Genomic DNA, 22404 nt, shown 5'->3' on the forward strand with positions numbered 1-22404 from the left:
GTTTTTTCTTGATTTCCTCGCCAGCTGGAACCTTGTTTGTTCTCTAACACAGTAGGTTGTTGCTGATGATATCCGGCCAACCGGCACTGAGTATCTTGCGTGGACAATTGTTGATAAATACTTGTACCTTTTTGATGATGGTTGTGGTAGTTCTGGAAGTTTCAGCTCCGTACAGTAGAACTGTCTTGAAGTTCGTATTGAGGATTCTGACTTTGATATTAGTTGACAGTTGTTTTGAGTTCTATATGTTCCTCAACTGTAGAAATGCTGTCCTTACCTTGTTAATCATTACCTTTACGTCTGCATCAGATCCTCCACGTTCATTGATGATGCTACCCAGATACGTGGGAATTTCCACCTCTTCCGGTAATTTATAAACCTTCTATATTAGAGCGTGAGTACATATGTGTTAGCGTTTATAATCATTCAATTCTAACAAATCTAAAACTTGATAGTCAGTCGTAATATTTGCACAGTTGGAAAGTAAATAGCTAAAATCGTTGAGTAGGCCGACAAATTAAAGCACTAGATTTTCAAATATACAGAAGGTTTGGTTGAAAGCCTAGTATATGAAGGCTGTATTTGATGATTTTATTACACTGTTGCTAAGCTATTAGAAAAAGAGTGATAATGAATTTTAGTTCGTGCAAATCCCAATTGTCGTCCAATTATTTGATAACATGTTAAATATCGCAAGGTATTTTTTAAAAACTTAGTTGATCCGCGGATTTCATTTGCTAAGCGCTACGTCATTCGCAATATCTACAACTTCAAAACACTCATGAATTTTTAATCAAACCATTTTCTTAGTGTTGTGGATTGCGGTGTTCGCAACCTGATACTGATACACGACGTACTATGCACTAACCACCCCCCTCCCAACCAACTATTTGAATGAGAACACAAGAGTCAGTGAGAAGTATATTGAACTACTGAATAGAATTCACAAATACTCATTTTTATATATACAACTCTACCCCTTAGGAAATTAACCCATTTCTTAGCCAGTGAGATGCACTTTTCCTTCAGGCCACTTCTAATTACCATTGAATGACCTAATTAGGCTACTTCTGATCGTCTCGCTATACTAATCAGCGTGCTTATGTTATCCTTACACAGAATACTGAAGAGACCTCTGAGCTTACTGGACTGATGACTATTACCGTATATGTTTTGATAAAAATGTTGTGCTCAGAAATACTGTCACTTGCGATTATACGTTTCGCCTGCATTATACACTTCATGTTACTAACAGTCTTATAGCAAATGCTCTGTTTAAACCTAGCCCAGTCAACATCCATGAACCCACAAGTGTTACTTGAACCCAGAACTTTCGGTCTCATGAGCGAATGCTTAACCTCTAGACCAGTGAACTAGTGTCCAGCGGTGTTAATGTCTAACTCTAACTGATCCACGATATCTCGCGATCATCCTCCATTGTCTTCGGTTGAACTACACTGGTCATGTCCTACTACTGAGCACATGAGAGTTGTCAGTATAGGGTTATAGAGACTGCTAACTTTCATTCAAATCATGAAGTGATCAATGAAAGACGGTCTCGCACATATCCTATAATCTCTTAATAATTCACTTATTTCTTTTTATTACACTCAAATATGATTAGGGTAAACAAACAAATCCTTCTGATACAGTTGGTTCTTTGGATCTTGGCGGAGCTAGTACACAAATCGCATTTATTCCCAAAGTATATTCAAATATACCAAAAGAAAAATTAGACTTTTATCCACTCCGATTATATGGAAATGATTTTTCAGTATATAGTCATAGTTTCTTATGTTATGGAAAATCGGAATTTGAAAGACGTGTAATAACTTCAATTGCAGTAAGTTTTCTTTGCTTAAATTAAAAATAATGATTATTGATTAGTATCTAACACGTTTTTCGAGATTTCATTTATTATAATATGATAATTGATAAACTTTCCCGCTTAAAGTTTTTATTTATTATATATTGGGTGTTCTTCTTTCCGAAGATGTTCCTATGATAGGTTTTTTCAAATTCCATAGTTGCCAAGATACAACTTTTTGGAAATCTAAGTTTACCACAACAAAAAAAGAAATATCTATGAATCTTGTGTAGATTACCTTGATATTGACATGACGTCACGGGTTTTATATAGAATAGATTAAATGTGGTTAGTAGTGTTTCCTCCTATTTGGGAATTGTCATATAAATGTACCTAGATCTCAGTGTTAATGTTCCCACCTAGTACTTGGAACTCTTCATCAGCCTGTACCACCATGATTCTATTGGATGCCGAACATAGAAAATTTAGGTCTCATAACTAATGTGTTACTTTTAAATCACTAAATAGGATTCTGAATCATTGGAATTTCGCAGCTCCAATTAATTATTATCCGATCATCCGCACGGATGTAGCCCAGTTAGCTTAGGGCTTACTTAGCTAGCTCTACGCTTTTGCAATACGTCAAGAACTAGCAAAAATTTATGGCTGGTTCGAAACAGTCTCCTCCTGGGCAATACATACAAACTCCTAGGTCATCACGACCACTTCTAACCCAATTTTCTCTTTGACTATCTCAAAAAAAGAATTATCTTTCTGCAATGTAAGGAACTGGAAATTGAAAGCTGCCCTCATACTTCTCATCGTTGTTGATATGTATTACACTCCTGACATCATTGGACTCAATCAGTCACAGATTATTATTAGAACTTTGATTTTCTTTAGTTGACTTCAATAAAATTTCCAGTTTTTCTCATTTCGACTAAATAAAATTAATAATTAAATAATAATGAATGATATTTTAGTTGACGACATCACTTACGTAATCTTTGTAATGATTTCAAAGCTATTATTCAATGCATTTCTGATTCTCACCATAAATATCTTACTTGAGTTGTTGAGCAATAATAATAAACATCATTCCATAAAACATTAATTGAAGTGAATACATACTTATTCGAATCTCTCGAGGCGAGATCCTGGATGCGCACTGCTGAGGAGTCCCACAATAGGACGAAACGGCCGTCCAGTGTTTCCAGGTTTTCCTTGGTGGTCTAGTTTCAACCGACTCATGATCTCAACTATAAACATACTTATTCACAATGTATATCGAATACACACTAAATGATTTATATGTCAACTTATATAGCCACACTTTCTGAGTAAACACTCTTCAAAACCGTTGTTTGATAGTGAAGGTAAATTTAATTGGTCACTGAGTTTGGACGAACAGTTGCTCAGCTTATTGAACATTAAATATTATGATTTCCTTTCTTCTTATTGTTTTCTATTCTGGACTCACTGAGATTAACTGTTTGTAATTGTGTGGGATAAAATATTTGTCTGGTATTTACTGTGATTCTCTATTTTTGGTCATCAACTGTGTATTTGATATAAGGTGATCTAGTCTTTGTATAATGGATTGTTCGAATATTCAGTTTAGCGGTATCATAAACTCGGTCAAGCAGATCAGTATTATTGTCATATTTAACTTATTATACCGAAAGAAGAAAAAAGTTTTAATCCATCCATAATAAAAGAAACAGGGAAAACGTTCCTTATCAGTATGAAGTTTTATTCATAGACATCATTAGTTCATTATATTTCAGACTCTATATATTCATATTTGAGATGGTTGAGAAGATTTGTAGCTCAGGTGGGTGATTTTGGTGTAGGTTTGTTCTCTGAGCTGGATGGTTTGGTCGTGGAGCTAGCTCCATGATAATATTAGCCAAGCCCAATTATAACTAAAGAGTATTATTATTACCATTATTATTATTACATGTTAATTAATTGAAAATCATTATATTTCGGAAACATTCACTTAGAAATCTTTTTTTTCTCTCTTCATAGGCAGCATCTTTGTTACAAAGTAAAATTCCTAATCCATGCTTTCTTCAAGGCTATAAATCGGATTTGTACAATGCATTTGAATGGTTCTCTGGAAGTTGTTTATCTGGAACTTATGTAAAGAAAACATTTGCTGAGGAAATTTTCCGACCTCCTGTAAGTTATGAAATGATTTAGTATTTAGGTAATTTAAGCTAGGTTAAATGTATGTATATAATATACATTTTGTCTTTTGAAAAACATTTTAGGCTTACGATCAGTTTTAGTTCATAGTCTGTCCAATTTATCCATCCTTAATATAAGCAAGGATTAGAAAGTAGAGGATTAAACTCATACACAACTACAGATGAAACTAGTTGATCTAGCAAATGATTGGCAATTGAATGTAGGATTCACGTTTCGTTTTGTTTAGGACCCGTCTCCTGGATATCCTTTCATCGCACTCTTCATATTTAAATAGAGAATTAAACGCAGTACCTTCACCTTTAAACTCCAGTCAGTTATCCATTGGCTCACTGAGTCCAATTTGCCACTAAATTGTTACAGTACTTTGAAAGTATTAGTGAAGGTATGCATTTTTCCGTTGTTGATATTAAGGATTATAACTGACCAGTCTCAGTTGCCATATCTTCATCTTAAGTGGGTTGCCTCTATATAATACTATGTCACAAGTTTCATTATATTTGATATGTGCCTTGCAGTGGAATCTTGTATGTGTGTTTTATCCAATTTGAGATTCGTCAGATAAATGCAACTACATTCCAATAATGATATTCACATTGAGTCTTAAACTGAGTTCTTTTAGCTTCAGTAAAGCAGATGCAGTAATTATTAAAATAATTTCCCTAAAAACTTGTTCGAGGAAGGGAAAATAAATTGTTTTTTCGATTGGTTGACAAGAATCTTGCACTGATTAATTAGATTTTTTTAGTTATCTTTATTATTATCTTCATCGGTCGAGCCAATGATCCAATAAATAGAATTCAGTAGCTTGAATTTACACTTCAACTTGTTCGAGTTTCGTGAGATGAAAAAAATAAATAACCTGTGTGTTTCATCGATCAACTACATACTTTTTTATGGCTTCATTCGCAGCTACTGAAGAAAAATGTCCTGAAAGTCATTACTAAAGTTTTAGAGTTATTCAAGATTCTTATACTTCTTTGTCTAAAATTAACATGTCTCCTGTAAATCTAACAGGGCAAGACATTTGAAAACCGAAGAGAAGAACTGATTAACCACTTTCTTTCCAAAAACTTGTCACTCTAGCGATATAATCTGTCTGTATATTTGAAATATGTCAATCTGCTTAAGTAAATAGGAAAAATCAAATGTTCTTATGAAACGAAAATATTTTTCAACGAATTTTCTCTATGAAAATCTAACATTTTCTGTAACTAGTAATCAGCAGGCGTTTTAACATTGACCTCATATGTCATTCAATATTAGGAACGATAAATATATATTTAGTAAGAGATTAGGTCATTAGACCAAGGTATCAATGTTTTGCTGTAAGTAACTTGTGAAGATTGTCGAATTTCATATTTCATATCATGAACTGGTCTTAGTTATACAACTACTGAAAAGTAGGAAGTGTCGGACAACTGTTTTGTACAATGATGAGACTCTTAAGAAATGCCTATCTATGACCCGACAGTGGAAACTAAGACCCCAAGCCTTTAGAAAACCAAGCCAGAATTCAGGGGTTTACATTTCTAAAATCAATCGATTCTTGATGTCCCGTTCACTAAAGGACCTGTAGGGTCTATGTTCGATGCCCAGTAGGATTGTGGATGTGAGCTGCTAAGGAGTTTCGTACTGGGACATAATAGCTGTACGGCACTCCCTAGTTTTCAAAAGCTTTCTACCTAAAATCAATCGGTGATGGAAACTAATCAATATGTTTGTTATTAGTACTTGAAAGTTATTTCTTTTTCTTCATATTTACAAATTAAACGATACACTTATCTACATTAATCCACAGTTTCCTGTTCTGTTTCCTGTAGCTTGTTACTATATTTACAATTACATATTCTGTTGTTGTTTTCTATTTTAAAGCTATTTGTCAATTAGTTTGATAATTGTATTGTACCAAATAGATTTTCTCATTCATTAGGTCTTAGTAAAACACTTTTTTTTTCTTTATATTTTAGAATATGAATAGTTTTTCATTTAATGGTACAGGACAACCTAATGAATGTGTCAATTATATTCTAAAACATTTTCAAACGAAATGCGATCATTCATCATGCTCATTCAATAATGTTTTTCAACCAGCTCCATTTGGAAAGTTTATGGTCAGTTATTTTATTTTAAATAAAAAGAATAATCATAATAATAATAGATAACAGATAATAGGTAATATTACGGTTAATGGCAGTGGAAAAAGGACCCAAATCACGTTATAATCGGGACGCATTAACCAGGTGTACCTATTGTTAATGTCCATATGGGTACTTGCTAACCTCCTTTGCTAGAGTTAGAGAGTTATACGTTAATAGTTGAATTCATGAATCGATCTAAGCTAGACCACCATTGATAAACTGAAAGCACTGAATGGCCGTTTCCTCCTAGTATAGGACTCCTAAGCAGTACGCATCGACGATCCCGCACATGGGACTCGAACCTAGGCAATCAAAATAAAAACAGCATTGAAAGAATGATAAATTATATAGAAGACAACTTAAGGAAGATGTGCAAATGATGTATTTAATGTGATTTTCATATTTTACAAAGGTACTGTGTAATTCTCTCTACCCAACCCAAATCTTCGTACATTACAATACGATTACTCCTTCTTAAATTGTAATGATCTGTCATAGCTTATAGGGTAAAATTCAGTATCACACATCACTAGCATTCAAATCAATTAAGCCCTTGGTCACCCTATCATTAACATTTACCCATTAAATGGTGTGTGTTTAGCCTTGAAATACGTTGTTTATCGATGGACTGGTGTGCAAAGCACAGTTTTTTGAAGAATCCGGAAAGGATAAGAATGGGAGAAAAAGTAACTTAACAAATCGGTAACCATTCGAAATAAACTTGCTTTAATGATCCGAAAGCACTCGCGCATAATAAATAACATTACAAACATGAAATTATGACAATCGGATATGCAAAACTAGGAGTTTAAAACATAAAACTTTTAACTCATCACTTGATATCAGTCCTATTGGTCAGTTATGGCTCGAAGAGCGCACTGGTGATTCCCGCATTATAAAGCTGGGTGGTACGGGTCTGATTCACAGAGGATGTATCAGTTCACTGAAGGTTGTAGATGCCAGTTTTCGACGAAGACCAGTTAGCAAGAAAACTAGGTCGAAAATTTCCTGTAGAATACTTCTAACGACCAAACATCCATTGACTTATTAAAAAAAGCTACTGATAGATTGATGAAAACCAAGCAATAAATCATTCAAAGAATAAAGTATCCTGCTAATTGTTCCTAATCATCCGGTACATAACTATCAATACACTTTTAAAATGATAAACACTAAATTTCTGAGCTTGTAAAATAGGAAATTCCACTGGTGTTGTAACATAACCGATAAATTAGCGCTTACTAATCATTTAGTTGATTGATTTACGCGGCATCATAAAACACTAACTTCCATTCCCTGGGAGTTATAAATTAACTTCTTATGGTTTATAATGAAAAACGTATTTGATAATTGTGAAATTAGTTGATGAAATGCCCCGATCTGTTGATAATACATGATGATACTATGTGACCGAGCAATAACTAATCATTAAACAGAATCAATGACATAAGCTTCCAATAGAATAGATCTTTTCTTCGAACAAAATAACATTCTAATACATAAAATATTGAATACGGGAACAAACACGATTATAAGTCCTTCAAACAGGTAAACAATTACATGATATACCAACTACATATCATCCACTCTCCAATGGAATTAATGCTTAAATATCAGGCTTGTTCCTGCTCAGTTATATCAATAGCAATAAAATTCAAAAAATTTCAGTTAACTGTTGAAAACCGATGTTTTTTTACATTACGACTGTACATAATGATTACTGTTAATTCTTACTTATTTTCTTATTTCTTTATGGTGTCTTACTTCTACATACCACACTGAGATTCTTTCGGTTTTATTTATGTTCTTCTTCTCGTAGCTGAGTCATATAAATTTAATTATAATTAAGTAATCTACTGGCATTTCAATATGGTTTCATTTATTTAGGGCTCACAAATTATTATAACAAAAATACCATCAAAATGATTCATGTTAATTTATAAATCACATCATAATAGTTAACTTTCAAGGATGAATCAGATTGCTAGTAATTTAGGGTATGTCAAGTTAATTTAATTGCTTTAAATGAAACTACTACTATTTATTAATGAGTAGTATATTTCTGACTAGCAAAATGTCGTCCGATTTCCTGGTCAGTTGATTTGAACAAAATGTATCGAAGGTAGCTTTTTTTCAAATACTTGAATAATTTGAATTGTGTGAGATGAATTATCGAAAATAGTTGAAGCTTTAAATTACGTCATATTATATTTGATTCCAGCTGTTGTTCAGCAATAATTTCTCCTTGAACCTTATTGTTTATATGTAATCTTCTCTACTACTGTGGTGTGGTCTACTTATATCCATATAAGTAGTGTATGGTGATGGTCAGACATAGAATGTATTTTGGAAGAAGATCGATAAGGAACGAACACGAATGAAGCGCAATCGGTATGAGGATACACTACCATTAATACTGTTAACATATACATTATTTTGGGATTTATCTTGATAATTTCATCCCGTTGTTCTGTTTTGATATGACAACGTGAAAAAAATGTGTCCATAAGTCCTAGAATCTATTCTTAGGACTCTGAAAAGTTGACATAGTGCATTAATATACTTTATCAACTTTCTTTACTTACGAAATATTTTTCAGAATACACTTTCGTAGATGCAAAAGTTCTTGTAGCCTACTGAATGCTGTCAGTATATTGACTTTTCACATTTGATCATTATTATCTGGTAATCACAAAATTTTGAATCTTTATTAAATGCTTTCTCTCACATAGAATAATCCCTTAAATGAACAGTGTCTAGTTATGTGTAATGTTTCTAAAAGCTTGCTTCAGTTATTCAAATTTGAGCAATGTGGGAAATAGTTGTACACAATTTTTTAACTTAATGTCACCACGACTTCAGACCAAACGAACATCGATTTCGCTGATATTTCTGTTATTCATGAGTTTTAAAACTATGGCTACCTCTCCAAATCACTTAAATTAGGTTGTCTTAACTCTGAAGAGAGCAAATTTTTTGGTTTACAATAATGTTTGAACTGATTTTTCACGGTTCAAGTTTATTTTTTCTACTGTTTAGTATTATAATAGACGATGGAACTTTTTAATAAAGCAATATTCATATTATTTACTGCTTTTTTAAATCTAATTTCAGGCATATTCTGGATTTTCGTATGTGATGCGTTATTTATTTCCTAATAAGAACACAGGATTTACACTAACAGAAGTCACTGATGCCGTTATGAAGTTTTGCAAAAAACCATGGAAAGATGTAAATTTTCATTCATTTTCTGACAATTTCTTATCACTTATATGTTAATTTTTTTTAATTATAATTGATCTGAGGTGATTGAGTGTACTTAGAAGGGAATTGTATGTTCAGGTCTCGTTAGGACTGACACTTGTTAGCAAGGTGTACCTGCAATCCTGAAAGAAATAACAACTTCCATGGAATCAGAACTTGTGAGATGAATTCTGATTGACATTGAGGAATAGACAAATATATTATTAGATACTACTCAGTAATCAATCGATGTGAATTATTGATATAATTATTTGTAATAGATTTATAAATATTGTATGATTTGTGATGTTCAACATTTCTACTTATGTTAATTATCATTTGCTACGATGACCATTGTAGATAACTTGGTTAGTTATTAGCACTACACAAAGAAAATTATATAATTTGTTTGTTCCTGAAAACCCCGAGAATTATTCATTAATCTATTTTATTATAACTGACCAGTGGTTTTACTAAATGATGAAGTTTTGAATTCGTTTTTCGACATATTATATTGTATCCGGAGAGTCGTTACTATTATGCGCGTATCAACTCTGCTGAGTCCATAGTCTCACTACTTTTATTTGGCTTTCAGAAACTACTGCGATTTCTCGATCGTATTGCTTATACTGTGACACAGAAAATACTATATTTCCCACGATGCAGTAAGAACAAGAAAGACTGACCCCAAAAAGACACATCTCCAAACAAGTCCTAAAATCACATCATCACTAGACTAAAATGCAATCATTTATACACTAATTTTTACACCCACTTTATAATAATATGTAGGGGAAAATAAATAGGGTTACTGTAAAAAACACTATATGCAGGTCATCTGAATTAATATAGAGAATAAAATTGTCACATTGAATGAAAATTCACACGTGTCATGTCGAGCAATGTTTATATTGAATTGACACAAGAAAATATTAACCTAAAAATACCATACTAAACTGGTGTTTCACACCTGCCACCCTGGCTGAAATTCTTGGTGAATTGATCTAAATGATACCATTTTATCGACCATGACCTTTTTGGGTATGTGTGTGGCGTCGGGGATTCTAAACTAAATTAAAACTCTCAGTATTCTTCAGAATGGTAACAATGCTTAGTAGTATCAAGTTTGAACCCTACAAAACACAACAACATGTAGTCGTCATCAACACAGACTCTGACACATATATGCGTTAGCCCAAGTCTCTGCACCACATTAGTACGATGAGGTGAAATGAAAAAAATAATTGAAACAATATAGAAACAATTAGAAAAAGAAAGTCTAAATCAATGAAGTCATTGAAGATCCACTAACCTATCCACCGATTTACCATCTTTACCAGGTACCCATTTAATTATAAGTAGAAGGCAATATCATTTCTGAACCGTCTTTTTTGGTGTAGACTGAATACGTTTCATTTTAGTCACGATAAAGTCACCGGTCAAAATGATACATAGTACGCGGTACATCTTGTTTTAACGTTCATTGGTTAGACAACATTGACAGAGTACCTTGTACTTAGTCTTTATGCTATGTAGAAATCGCCCAGCAGAGTATATCTTCAATACCAATAAAACTGATACTAATAAAATATCGTATGAACTCACGTCATTGTCAAAGATGTTAGTACTAAACTCTTTGGTCAATCCAGTTAATCTCCAATAAAGATCAGATGTTTGGAGGTTCTACTCTCAATTCACCTACATTGCTTTAGGCATCCAGGTAGCCTTAACACACGCACGCATACACAGAAGTTCGATTTTAAAACTGTGCACACTTTATTTTGTGCTACTTTCTTATTTTATTTTTTGTTGTTCATTATTTACCATGAACTTTTAGGTGGCTAAAATTACAAAATTATCTGACCAAGGGTTTACTGCTAAATATTGTTTTGATGGTTTATACATTATTACTTTATTGAAAATGTATGGTTTTACTACAGATGAATCATGGAAAACAATTACATTTGATTCGAAAGTAAGATAAATCACATTTTTTCTCAGTATAATTTACTGAGCTTTTGATTCTATGCTTGATGATAGTAAATATTAAACATAACTTAAGCTTTCGGTATTGTTGAATTCTTTAAGTTAAGTGATATGATCGAGAAAATTTCATTGTTGTTCTAGTTAGCATCATCAATGCTTAATTTTCATGTAAAGTGAACAGCTTTTATTGTGATTGATTATCCGTCTAGGTTTTATTGTCTTCAGTTGTGTTTGTAATCAAGTTGTCTGTCTAGTTCAGTCGATTTACGATCATGTGATTTGTTGACCTTTCTCGTATTCCAGCTTTTGGAGAGATTTTTTTATTCACTACTGTTGACTTATATAGCAGATAATAACTGAAAATAGACATTTGTGTTTCATTCCCTTATCTTGTCCCATGAATGGTTTAAAATTTATCTGTCATTACTATCTAGATGGTTTTAATCATAGACTGTTGTCATCTGGATAATCATGGAAAACCAAAGGAAAATGGAACAGCTTATCCCGTTCTAGATTGAGAGTATTTTATGCTGTGGTTGAGTTCTGTATGGGCTTATGGTAATTACTAATTACGGAACAACTGAGGTTATTCTAACACGTATGGATTCTACGATAGATCTGATAGAACAGCGATTGGCACACAATATTTCAACAGTAATCCTCTATTGCGAAAGAATACGTGAATAAGACGAGAGAGTAGAAGAATTCGATGCTCATATATATAGCACACAGAAAACTAAAAAACTAAGTGTAATAACAAATAACCTGAAAATGGTTTGAATAACGCCAAAATTTGAATTAGAAAAATAGTATTCACAGTTATCGTTGACAGTAAGAACTTAAAATTTATTATAAAGAATTAAGTAGTTTGAAGCTGTCCTTAGCAGAGACTGTCGGAGTGTAGTTACGTCGTTCGACCTTTACTTATTAAGTTGTAGGTTGGAAGCCCAATCCACCTACTTCTATCTGGACAACTCGATAATATCAGTGCATGTTCACACTTGGGGTATGGCCATACACAAATTTATACCTGGTAAATTTTATGTGGTGTGTACCAACGGATTACATCATATAATAACTATCAGAAGGCTTAAAGCTTCATACCTAACAGTAAACAACACACATATGTTGTAATTAACCAGTTTAAATGTAGTCATTTTTTAAAGACACCATATGATAAGTGTTTTGTTCCAATGAATGATTCTTTTGAATCAAGAATTTCCATTTATTGATTAGGTGTTGGATGATATGATGGTATTATAGAAAATTATTTACTTTCTATATTTTAACTCCAACTCATCGCTATTCTTGACATCAATATGTAAAAATCCCTTAAATATTCTTTTAAATAATAAATCAGTTTTGTAGGGGTATTTCAATAATTCACTTTTATTTTTTCAACAGTTTGAAAAAATAAAAGAAATTTTAAAGTTACTTAAAATCATTAATAGTAGTATGATTTTATTTTTGTTTATTTCTATTGAATACTTTTTTTCTCTATAGGTTAATGGTAAATCAGTTAGCTGGGCACTAGGCTACATGTTAGATCAATCTGGTCATTTACCAAGTGAAAGTCCAAAAGTTTCTGTCAGTACACAATTATTTGTTTGTCTGTTTATTCTACTCCTTCTGTTAATCATCGGTTCAATTATTGGATTATTACTAACTAGAAATTTCTTGTCGAAATCGAAAAAATCAACTAGTCAGGTATAAATTATGTGTAAACAACATAAACAACCATCACAAATCCATAAATTCCATTTTACAATCTGTTATGTAATACATCAACTAATCAATATCTTTGATCTTATTCTCTTTAATTCCACATTTTCTTCTTTTTGTGTATAGTAGTAAAACAAAAAAGCTAAAAGGAAATAAAATCATAATTACAGTTTAATGCCTTAATTGGATTTTGAAAATAAATAACTAACAACAACAAATAAATAGGCAATATTTTTTGTTGCCAAGTAAGCAGCACATTTAAAACAAAAACGCACAAGAATTCCAAAAAATCATTAGAAATGATTTTTTTTTCTAAAGTTTTCACAATTCTATTTTTTTGCATTTTATCTGTCATACAGACAATTCTATATAAACAAAGTAACTGCAAAATAATAATCTTGCTATTTTTGTATACTTAACAGCGTGTCTTCAAAACAATTAAATAAATAAACAATGGTAGTTAATTTTCCTCCCTTTTTGTTTTGTTAATTTAGGATATTTTTGTGCTGTTAAATTGTGTAATTTTTTTTTCCAATATCATGTCCTTACTGTTTATTCTTTTTTCCCAGACTTAAGTGTCTAAATCAGCCAATCATAGTTATGTATTTGGGTGTGTGTGTTTTATTTTTTTATGTGTGTTTATCTAACCATAAGTTGTGTACTCATCTTTTCTTCTGATTGGTTTGTTCATACATTTATTTCGCAGTTTTTTATTGGTTATCGTTGTATCTGCACTTTACGTTGTCAGAAATAAGGGGAAAATAATGAATTACTAAATGTAAATTTAATAATAATAATTCTTTTAACTCAATTAATTTCTAATTAATTCACACGAAAAGGAGCATAATAACAAAGTTTAATAATCATTAATGGTTCCATAAAATATTCTCTACCCAGTTTATTTAATGATGAAGATTAGTTGTAAATAGATGAATCAGGATTATTTGTTATCTTCTCATCAAATTACCATAAACAACCAGTCATTTACTAATAGTTCACGTAAATTTTAATATAACTCATTGATCAAGTACCATTGGGTGTGTTCAGCTTTGATTTATGTATTGTATGTATGAGGGAGGGTAATATTATCCTAAATAGGTGTAATGACATTCGAACTTGTGACTTCTTAGTTGTAAACTAAGTGATTCAATAACTAAGACAATATCAGCTAAGATATTTATGAGTTTCTAGTTAAAATTAACTCAACACCTATTCAATAAGAAGCTTGTTATTTTTCTGGTGGAAGTAGGCCATGACTGATCGGTGAGCAAAAGCAGACATATCCAGTCGCACTAAATATGAGAGACCATCTAAATCAGAAGTGTTTAGATAGAAATCTACTTATATTCCAAAAACAAAACAGCAATTTAACTAAATTTATATAGAAAGAAAAATGTTAGTATATTTGATTTTTACACAAGATTCTAGAGTCTTCTCTATTTATGGGATCGCTCTATTACTATTATACGACAATTTAGACACATTGGCTGAGTGAGATATGACCAAAGCTTAATTTCTCAAACTAGTGCAGCTAGATTTACCGGAGGATATTGTTATTAAAACTTCTCGTAGACACACTGCTGAGACCGACTACAAGACCAGTGCTTGTGACTAGGAAGGCCGTTCTTCCAACGCTTATTAGCTGCAAATCTGGTCACTGGGCTCTGACTGGTTACGATCACGACTGCTGTCATCCCCCACGGATATCATTTCAGAACCACTCACAGTGTTGCTCGGCATGTCTCCTTACCAAACTCAACTCCCTAGAGATTGGAAGGATGGTATTGTTAACCTTATATTTAAGCATGGAAAGAGACAAATTGTGCCTAATTACATACCTGTTAGTCTAACTAGCATAGTAGTTATTTGAGAAAGCAATTCAGGATAAGTTATTAGGTCACATAGAATCATATAATCTGTTAACTTCTAAGCAACACGGGTTCCGAGATAGACATTTATGCTTAACTTACTGACTGTAACAGAGGATTGAACAGTGGGCCTAGATAACATTTTTTCCTGTCGACGTGATATTCATAGATTTCAGAAAGCCATTTTATAAGGTGTCTTACTAAAGCTTTGCGCGGAAGCTCTCCAGCTTTGGAATACCAGGTAAAATACAAAAGTAAGTAAGAAAGTCCCACTGACCGAGGACATAGAGTGAAGGTAAATAGTACACTATTTGGATAAAAAGTGGTGTCTCCCAAGGCATTATCTTAGACTGCCTATTTTTTCTTCTCTACGTCAATAAAATTACCATGACTAAAGTCGTCGACAATTACATGGAGGTAATGTCAAAGTCTGGAGGAAAATAAGTAGTGTTGATCATCTTAATCTCCCAGCTAATCCAGACGAATTAGTTGGACTTGGGAAATTAATCCTAGAGAATATGCTAATGTACATTGGACATGGTAATAGTTACCAGTATGTCGTCAACGATACATAGCTTCCATGAATGTGAGACCTTACCTAAAGTATTACATCCAAACAGCTAGTCCATGTCTTACTTAGGATGTTATTATACTCGAGTATCATCAATGTGCAGGAAATAAGTTAGCGACGGGTCTAACCAAACTCTTCTACAATGAGAGCTGAAACCTTTTCTCCTTATCTCATTGTGGGACGCGAGATGACCTGATATTGGCATTCTGTATCTTGAATGATGATTTGTGTGTTAACGTATCTTATCATTTAGCTCCACCCAGAATTAATCATCTGTGAGGCCATCACAATAAGGTTGAGAAACTGAGATCAAATAAATTCAGAGTAGGATTCCACTTTTCTCATCGAGTGGTCAATGACTGGAATGCCCTAACCGAACAAGTATTATCAGCCTCATCAGTGAACACATTCAAGAAAAAGCTGGATCACCTTAGAAAACAAGCTGGAAAGATTAGCACAGGTTGATCGACCCGTTGATCAATCAATTTCTGTCTAACTTAAGCTGATAATAAGGTAACCAATTTGGGTAATTTACCACATGAAAAAAGTAGATATTCGGAAATATTATTTTAATTTTTACATTGAAATTAAGACGACCAGTAGTTTATATACATAAAAAATTAAATCTGTAGTAATATATATTTCATGTATGCTACTTAGGCTGACAGATATAAGTAGTATGTATTAGTAATCGGAAGTGGAATGCCTGGCAGCAGGAGATTGAATCGAAGAGAATAGAAAGGAAGTCGAAAAGGAATCGAAATAACAACAGAATTAGAGGAATGAAGTAGTGGGTAAAGGAAAACGCAAAGATGTGCAAATAATGTATTTAATGTATGGTCTTTATATTTCACAAAGCCACTGTGTGATTTTGCATTATATATATATAAAGGTAACGCAATTTAATTATGCATAAGTAATTCCATAGGAAACCAGACAATTATTAGAAAACTAATAACTAGATGGCAAAAACCAATATCCCATAGGTATCCTATGTAAAAATATAGTTCCACAACTTAAAAAGAAAAATGAAAATGCTAGAAAGAAAAGCACTCTTTCTGCAAAACGACGCCGACGAGCCAAAGATGTTAAATGTTTTGACTGATTCATATGTCCAGCCATTTCTTTCAGTTCAGAATAATTAGATATTAATTTATTTGATGAATTTTCAAGTAATTCAGCATTAACAGCCCCACGTTGAACTTCTTCAGCTAAAAGTCTAGCATATCTTGTCATATCTTGAGTAAGTTCCAATGAGTTTTGATATTGTTCTTCTAGACTGGAAATCCTGTTACCAATTTCAGTTCTTGAAGAACGACTAGTAAGTTCAGCTTTTTCAAAAGTTTCTAAAGCTGAATTGGCTGCGAAGATCGCTTTACGATATCGATCCTGATAAATATCCAAAGTATAAAATTGAGACTATAAATATTATAACTAGAAGACATATTTATACAAACAATTAATTACATCAAACGTAAATCTGAGTTAAAATTTAAATATAATTCATTAATTCATAAGAAATTCAACACAAATATAATAAAAAGTGACCATTTTTGAAAATGAAAATTGTTGTATCCCGTGGAGAATTATGAATGGTAACTTTGAGAACTATTTATGGGCCAATGTAATATGTATATTTCCTATTGTATAATTGTTAAGTAAATTAACTATTCACATTCATGTTTCTCCCATTATAAGCTTTATTTTGACCTATGAACTATTATTATACAATTTACCATTCTTGAGTTATCCCCAGTCTATCAATTATTGTTCCCCCTATTTACAGCCACTTTTGGCTAAATCTTGTACAAATGTTATTTTCTATATTATGGTACGATGTGATCTGTTTGGTTGGTATACAAACCCAATATGTTTGTAAATAATGATCCATATTGCAGAGACTGTTATTGGTGTTCTGGACTTAACTGGCTGGGCTAGGCATAAAGCAGGACTGATAAGTACTCAAGACTGCTCATAGGATTTTGTGTATCATTGGGCGATCAATAAATTCACTGTTCCCTAATTGGCGGTCTTATAACGTTCATATATATCAAACGGGGCACATACGCACTCATGCGATATAACAACTGGCGACGGTGATGGGATCAAGTAATGAGTATCATTGAGAAGGGATTAAATTTAGAAAATAAAAACATAAGCTTGTGTGAGTTTACTGTAAGACAAAAGAATGGAGATATATGCTATCCTGTTTTACATAAGAAAATACTTCGAAAATAGGTCTTGAAACAAAAGATGTTGTAGTCATGAGATGTTAAATCTTATGATCATCAACTAAGACATGATCACAATATCGACTTGGATATCGATGATAGTTCTCGGTTAAGTGAATAAAACTTCTCTTTGAAAAAGTCTCCAGGGCAATTTCTTGAGCAATTCATGCAATTACAAAACTTTGTTACCAAAATCTGTCTCAAATTAGTAACAAAACGACTACCTCTTTGTGTTATAATGAACAGAGAATGGACTAATATATAAAATACTCGAACCACGGAATGATTAGTAACCTGTATATATTTTTACATATCAATCCATCACTCTTTTAAATTGGAATAGTGTTTACTTATCTAGTAAATTTTCACATGTATATTAATTTATTAAATAAAACGGAATCATTTTCTGACAAATTGTGCTGAGGTTTCTATTTCAATATTGTCGTTGTGTACAACTGTATTTCAATAACGATTTAAACCTGACCATCTACAGAACAGCCACAAATACAACATATTTTGTTTTGACCGTTAGTCAAGCGTAAAATATGGATAGAAAGAGCTAGTCAACTGAAATACTCCAATACCTAGAACGACCTGATAGTGTGCCCCAACAGTAATTTACAACACATGTTGTTTTGTAATTGATACATACAGTGACTGGTCATAAATTCTTTTGACAGCCAACCTAACTGCAATTATCCCAGTAAGAAAACTACGACAACCATTCAGGCGTCATGCATTTCCAGAAACAAGAGTTAGTGATAGCGAAGAGTAGTTAAGGTTCGCTGTACGACGAATTTTGTCGACGGAACGGTTTTAATCATATTCTATTGTCACTGCTCCAGCCTTAATCGAACGGTCGAGTCCAGCGTTTTGTTGGTACATTCAAAGACTGTCTGAAAACATCTAATGGGCCGAGGACCATTGAGATCCTAGACGGGTTCCTGTTCTCTATTACACTACACCGAACCTTTAATCACCTAATGACATCTTTCTGATAGAAGCTTTACTTGGTAGAGAATTGTGTACATCTTTCGATTTTATTAGTTCGATGCCATCGTATGAACGTCAACGAAACATCTATGGAGAAGCGATTCAACCAACATTATGAAGCATAAAAATGATTGTTTACTGTCAGAAAGTATTTGCTATGAATTACCGTGACAAATGCCTTACATGAATGGCCAATCGAATCTTGAAAAGAATAGGTAACGTTATCTAGGACGTGTTAGTTGGTCTAATAAAATGAGTATTACACGCTAATCAGTTGAAAGCAAATTCTATCTTTATTAGCGAGAAGCGTCATAGAATACTGGTTGGTATTCTGTTTGTCATCTTCGACACTTAATCACCAGTATTATTTAAGCCCACTCTAGGGCACAAAAACAATAAAATGTCTTTACTGATAAGAATCTGGACAGATATGAAGAGCAGACAGGTCAGTCTGATACAAGTGGATTGCAACAACGTACCTGATACGATACTCAAAGATTAGGCTTTACAGTCAGGTCATAATTGACTGGAGAATGAGTGACTAACAACTTAATTTCTTCCAATCGCCTATGATATTCTACCAAGCTTATTTTGTGTTCATACTTTCTATTTAAGCATGCCATTTTATTACATTAAAAAGCTTAATTATCTGGCTATTAGTAATCTTGTCTTTGTTTTTTAATCATTCGGCGGCTTAAGCCAAGAACACGGTATTATAAGTAGCCATCACTCGGTCATACTATATCATTGTGTTCATGTATCAATTAGCATTTTATACGTTGATTTTGACAATCAAAAATTTCATCCAATTACATCATAACGGAAGACCTCCCCCACAACAGCATCCTACAAATCTGCTCAGAGATAGAGATGTTAGCAGGATATTATCCTGACAATAGCATGCTCTGATCAGAATCAAATCCGAACACGTTAACTGGTCCACATTTAATCGATCAGCATTAGTGGACGGATCGAGATGCTGGATTTTTATGTAAATTCTATGAAAGCTCGAGTGTTTTTACTATCGTATTTTGTTGTTTGATTTATTGAGACATACACTATTCGATCTCAATTTCTGTTCTGATTTGGAAAGAGTCGAGTGAAACATAGTATTCAGTAAATACAAGGCAGTAAAAGAAAATAACAATACTCGATGAAATCCATTCTATCAGTCCGTCAGTCTTACGCGACGTAGAACCCAGTACATATGTGCACCGATTCAAGTCACCGTACCTCATCAGCAAACGGATTTTTGAGTAGTATAAGTAGTAACTGTTAGTGGTAATTGAAAAGATTAGGCATAAAAGTTATGATTGAAAAAGATATGGATTCATGGGTCAAAAAACTTAAGAAACTGTGGTATTTGTACTAACTTATGATTCCTTTGTACTTGATTGCGCGCTGATTAAGAACTCCAAACATAATACGTTCATTTGTGCTCATCTAGTTTTACCTACCTCAACACTATTTTGAAAATTCTTAGTACATTAATTCGAATACTTCTAATTATCATAGAAACTTATGATCTAAAGGGAGACAGAATCAATGCACCTGTATCATTGAGAGTGTTTCTGCACCTATTAGCCCGGTTCAGTTCAACAGTCATTGACTTCATAGAATGACGGCGTGTTTTGATTTGGCTATCTCTAGCTTTTTTCCAACCCGCCACATCACGTATCATGTAAATAATGCTTCAGAATCACAGATACCAAACACTTTATTTGATTACATATACCAAACATTAACTAAGCACTGACTGCTCTATTTATCCCGAAGGTTGCATCAGGATTCCAATTTCGCTGTTTAGTCTACCCATAGATTTATTTAATAAAGTGATATATAGAAAACGGAAAACGATATTGCAGTGTTGAGTTGTGAAATTAGTTTAACTGCGGCACATTGCTGTTATAAATGAATATATTACACCAATATTATTACATATCAGCATTATAATATAAAAATAGTAAACCTCAATTAGTTAAAGAGATATAGAACAAGATGACTAATGTGAAAGGTACATTACCTGCAGTGCAAAGAGTTGTTTTTTATTCTGAACAATTGCTTCATACAATGTCCTGTTTGTAGATGAAATGTTTGTTTCACGTCCAAACGTTTGCAATTCATCCAAAATCGAATTAATAGTTACAAGATTCTCTCTAACTTTAGTTTGATAACAATCTAGCTTTTCTCGACACGATTTCGTATTATGGATTCCTTTACTGATACTTTCAATTTGAACAATCAGTTCTTTTGTTTTTGCATCTAATGATACAATGGTCTCTAACTTGTGGTTAACTGACAAACGTGACATCTAAAAGAATTTAAAATAAAACTCATTACCGTGGCAACCACCTTACAAAAAAGATTTGTTAGAACTGGAATCGAATAGACATACGCAGACGCAATTAATTCGCCAGTACAAAGTAATTTGTAACAGTTACGGGTGTAACTCGATGATGGAGAAATTCACTAATCATATAAACCATTATTTAATAACAAATAAATATTGAATAAATTATTATGAAGATTTTTATTTTTTAATTCGTTCACTAGACACTTGAGTATGATTCAAACTCAAGGTGTGAAGGCTAATGATACTATCCGGTAGCTCAAATGAAAGCGGGCCGAGTGGGGTTTGAACCAAAGGCTTAGCAGATGGGAGTCGTATCCATTAACCACTAGGACACGGCTCCAAAATAAATTACTAACAACAGTGTCAAAGGAAACCGTTATTAGGTGAGAAATAGATGTGGAACATGGTTACCAAAAGTGAAAAAAATTCAAGCCTGACCTAATACATAGGAATTAGATGGGAAGATCATTGAGTTAAGCGTGTAATATCCAAAAGACATGGCAGTTACTGCTGTTTCGATCACTATAACCGACGTTATATATCAAAGAAAAACAAAAATTTCGATAACGCAATGAGAAGATGGACTTAATCTGAAAAATATGATGTATTTGCGCCGTACATTTCGAACAATCTGGTCACACATATACTTGCCAAGGCATTTTATATGAAAATAAAAGTCAATTAAATGAAGGTTCAAGTAAATAAAAGAGAGAGAAAATTAGCATCGTATAGAAAGAATAGGAAATTGTCACAATACCTTAGGTCATAAAATGGCTTAAGGATTACCAGGGTAAATTCAAAGTTATGACAACGTGTTCTTGTAGACATAAGAGTGGGGAGTTAAATTTACGAATAGGCTTCTATAAACCTGAGAATTTGTCCTTGAAATTTTCTATACAACGTTTTAAAAACTGTATTGATGTTAATTCTGTGTTTTGCTATCGATGAACATAGGTTTCTACTTCCCACGTTGATCGAATCACTTGAAATTAACCGGTTTTGAAACCATCTAGGCACATGTCCCATAACTATTGATTGTATTATTCGACAACTCCTCCCTATGTATGTGCATCCGCACAGGCATGTAAATTTGTAAATGCGATGGGATTTGACGTAGTCTCTCGTGCATTCCCTGCATCTATTTCAAATCATGAACTTAGTCTCTTCAATCACAACCAGTTTAGCAGCGTGATGGATTTTCAATGTCTGGAAACCATACTGTTGGATTGACCTATATATGGTGGATAGATATAAACTGTTTTCTTCTGAACAAAATGA

General features: G+C 32.9%; 2 protein-coding genes across 2 annotated transcripts in view; one reads left to right on the top strand and one right to left on the bottom strand.

The window, feature by feature from the left end:
• The window catches only part of Smp_042020.1 (putative atp-diphosphohydrolase 1), a 52327-nt gene extending 38406 nt beyond the window's left edge, over nt 1-13921 (top strand). Inside the window, exons 7-12 of the mRNA XM_018797214.1 lie at nt 1625-1843; nt 3839-3991; nt 5989-6132; nt 9274-9390; nt 11240-11377; nt 12892-13921. Coding sequence (XP_018652278.1) covers nt 1625-1843; nt 3839-3991; nt 5989-6132; nt 9274-9390; nt 11240-11377; nt 12892-13101 — 981 coding nt within the window. The 3' untranslated portion in view covers nt 13102-13921. The remainder of the gene's footprint in view (nt 1-1624; nt 1844-3838; nt 3992-5988; nt 6133-9273; nt 9391-11239; nt 11378-12891) is intronic.
• Nucleotides 13922-16117: 2196 nt separating this feature from the next.
• On the bottom strand, nt 16118-21084 carry Smp_042030.1 (putative vesicle transport protein SEC20; the record flags this gene model as incomplete). Its single annotated transcript, XM_018797215.1, has 2 exons — nt 16118-16938; nt 20797-21084. 2 exons carry the CDS (start codon nt 21082-21084, stop codon nt 16501-16503), a joined length of 726 nt encoding a protein of 241 aa, XP_018652279.1. The 3' UTR covers nt 16118-16500.
• Between the last annotated feature and the right edge of the window lie 1320 nt (nt 21085-22404).

This window comes from Schistosoma mansoni, chromosome 4 (genome assembly GCF_000237925.1).
Source record: "Schistosoma mansoni strain Puerto Rico chromosome 4, complete genome".
Taxonomy (NCBI): Eukaryota; Metazoa; Platyhelminthes; class Trematoda; order Strigeidida; family Schistosomatidae; genus Schistosoma; species Schistosoma mansoni.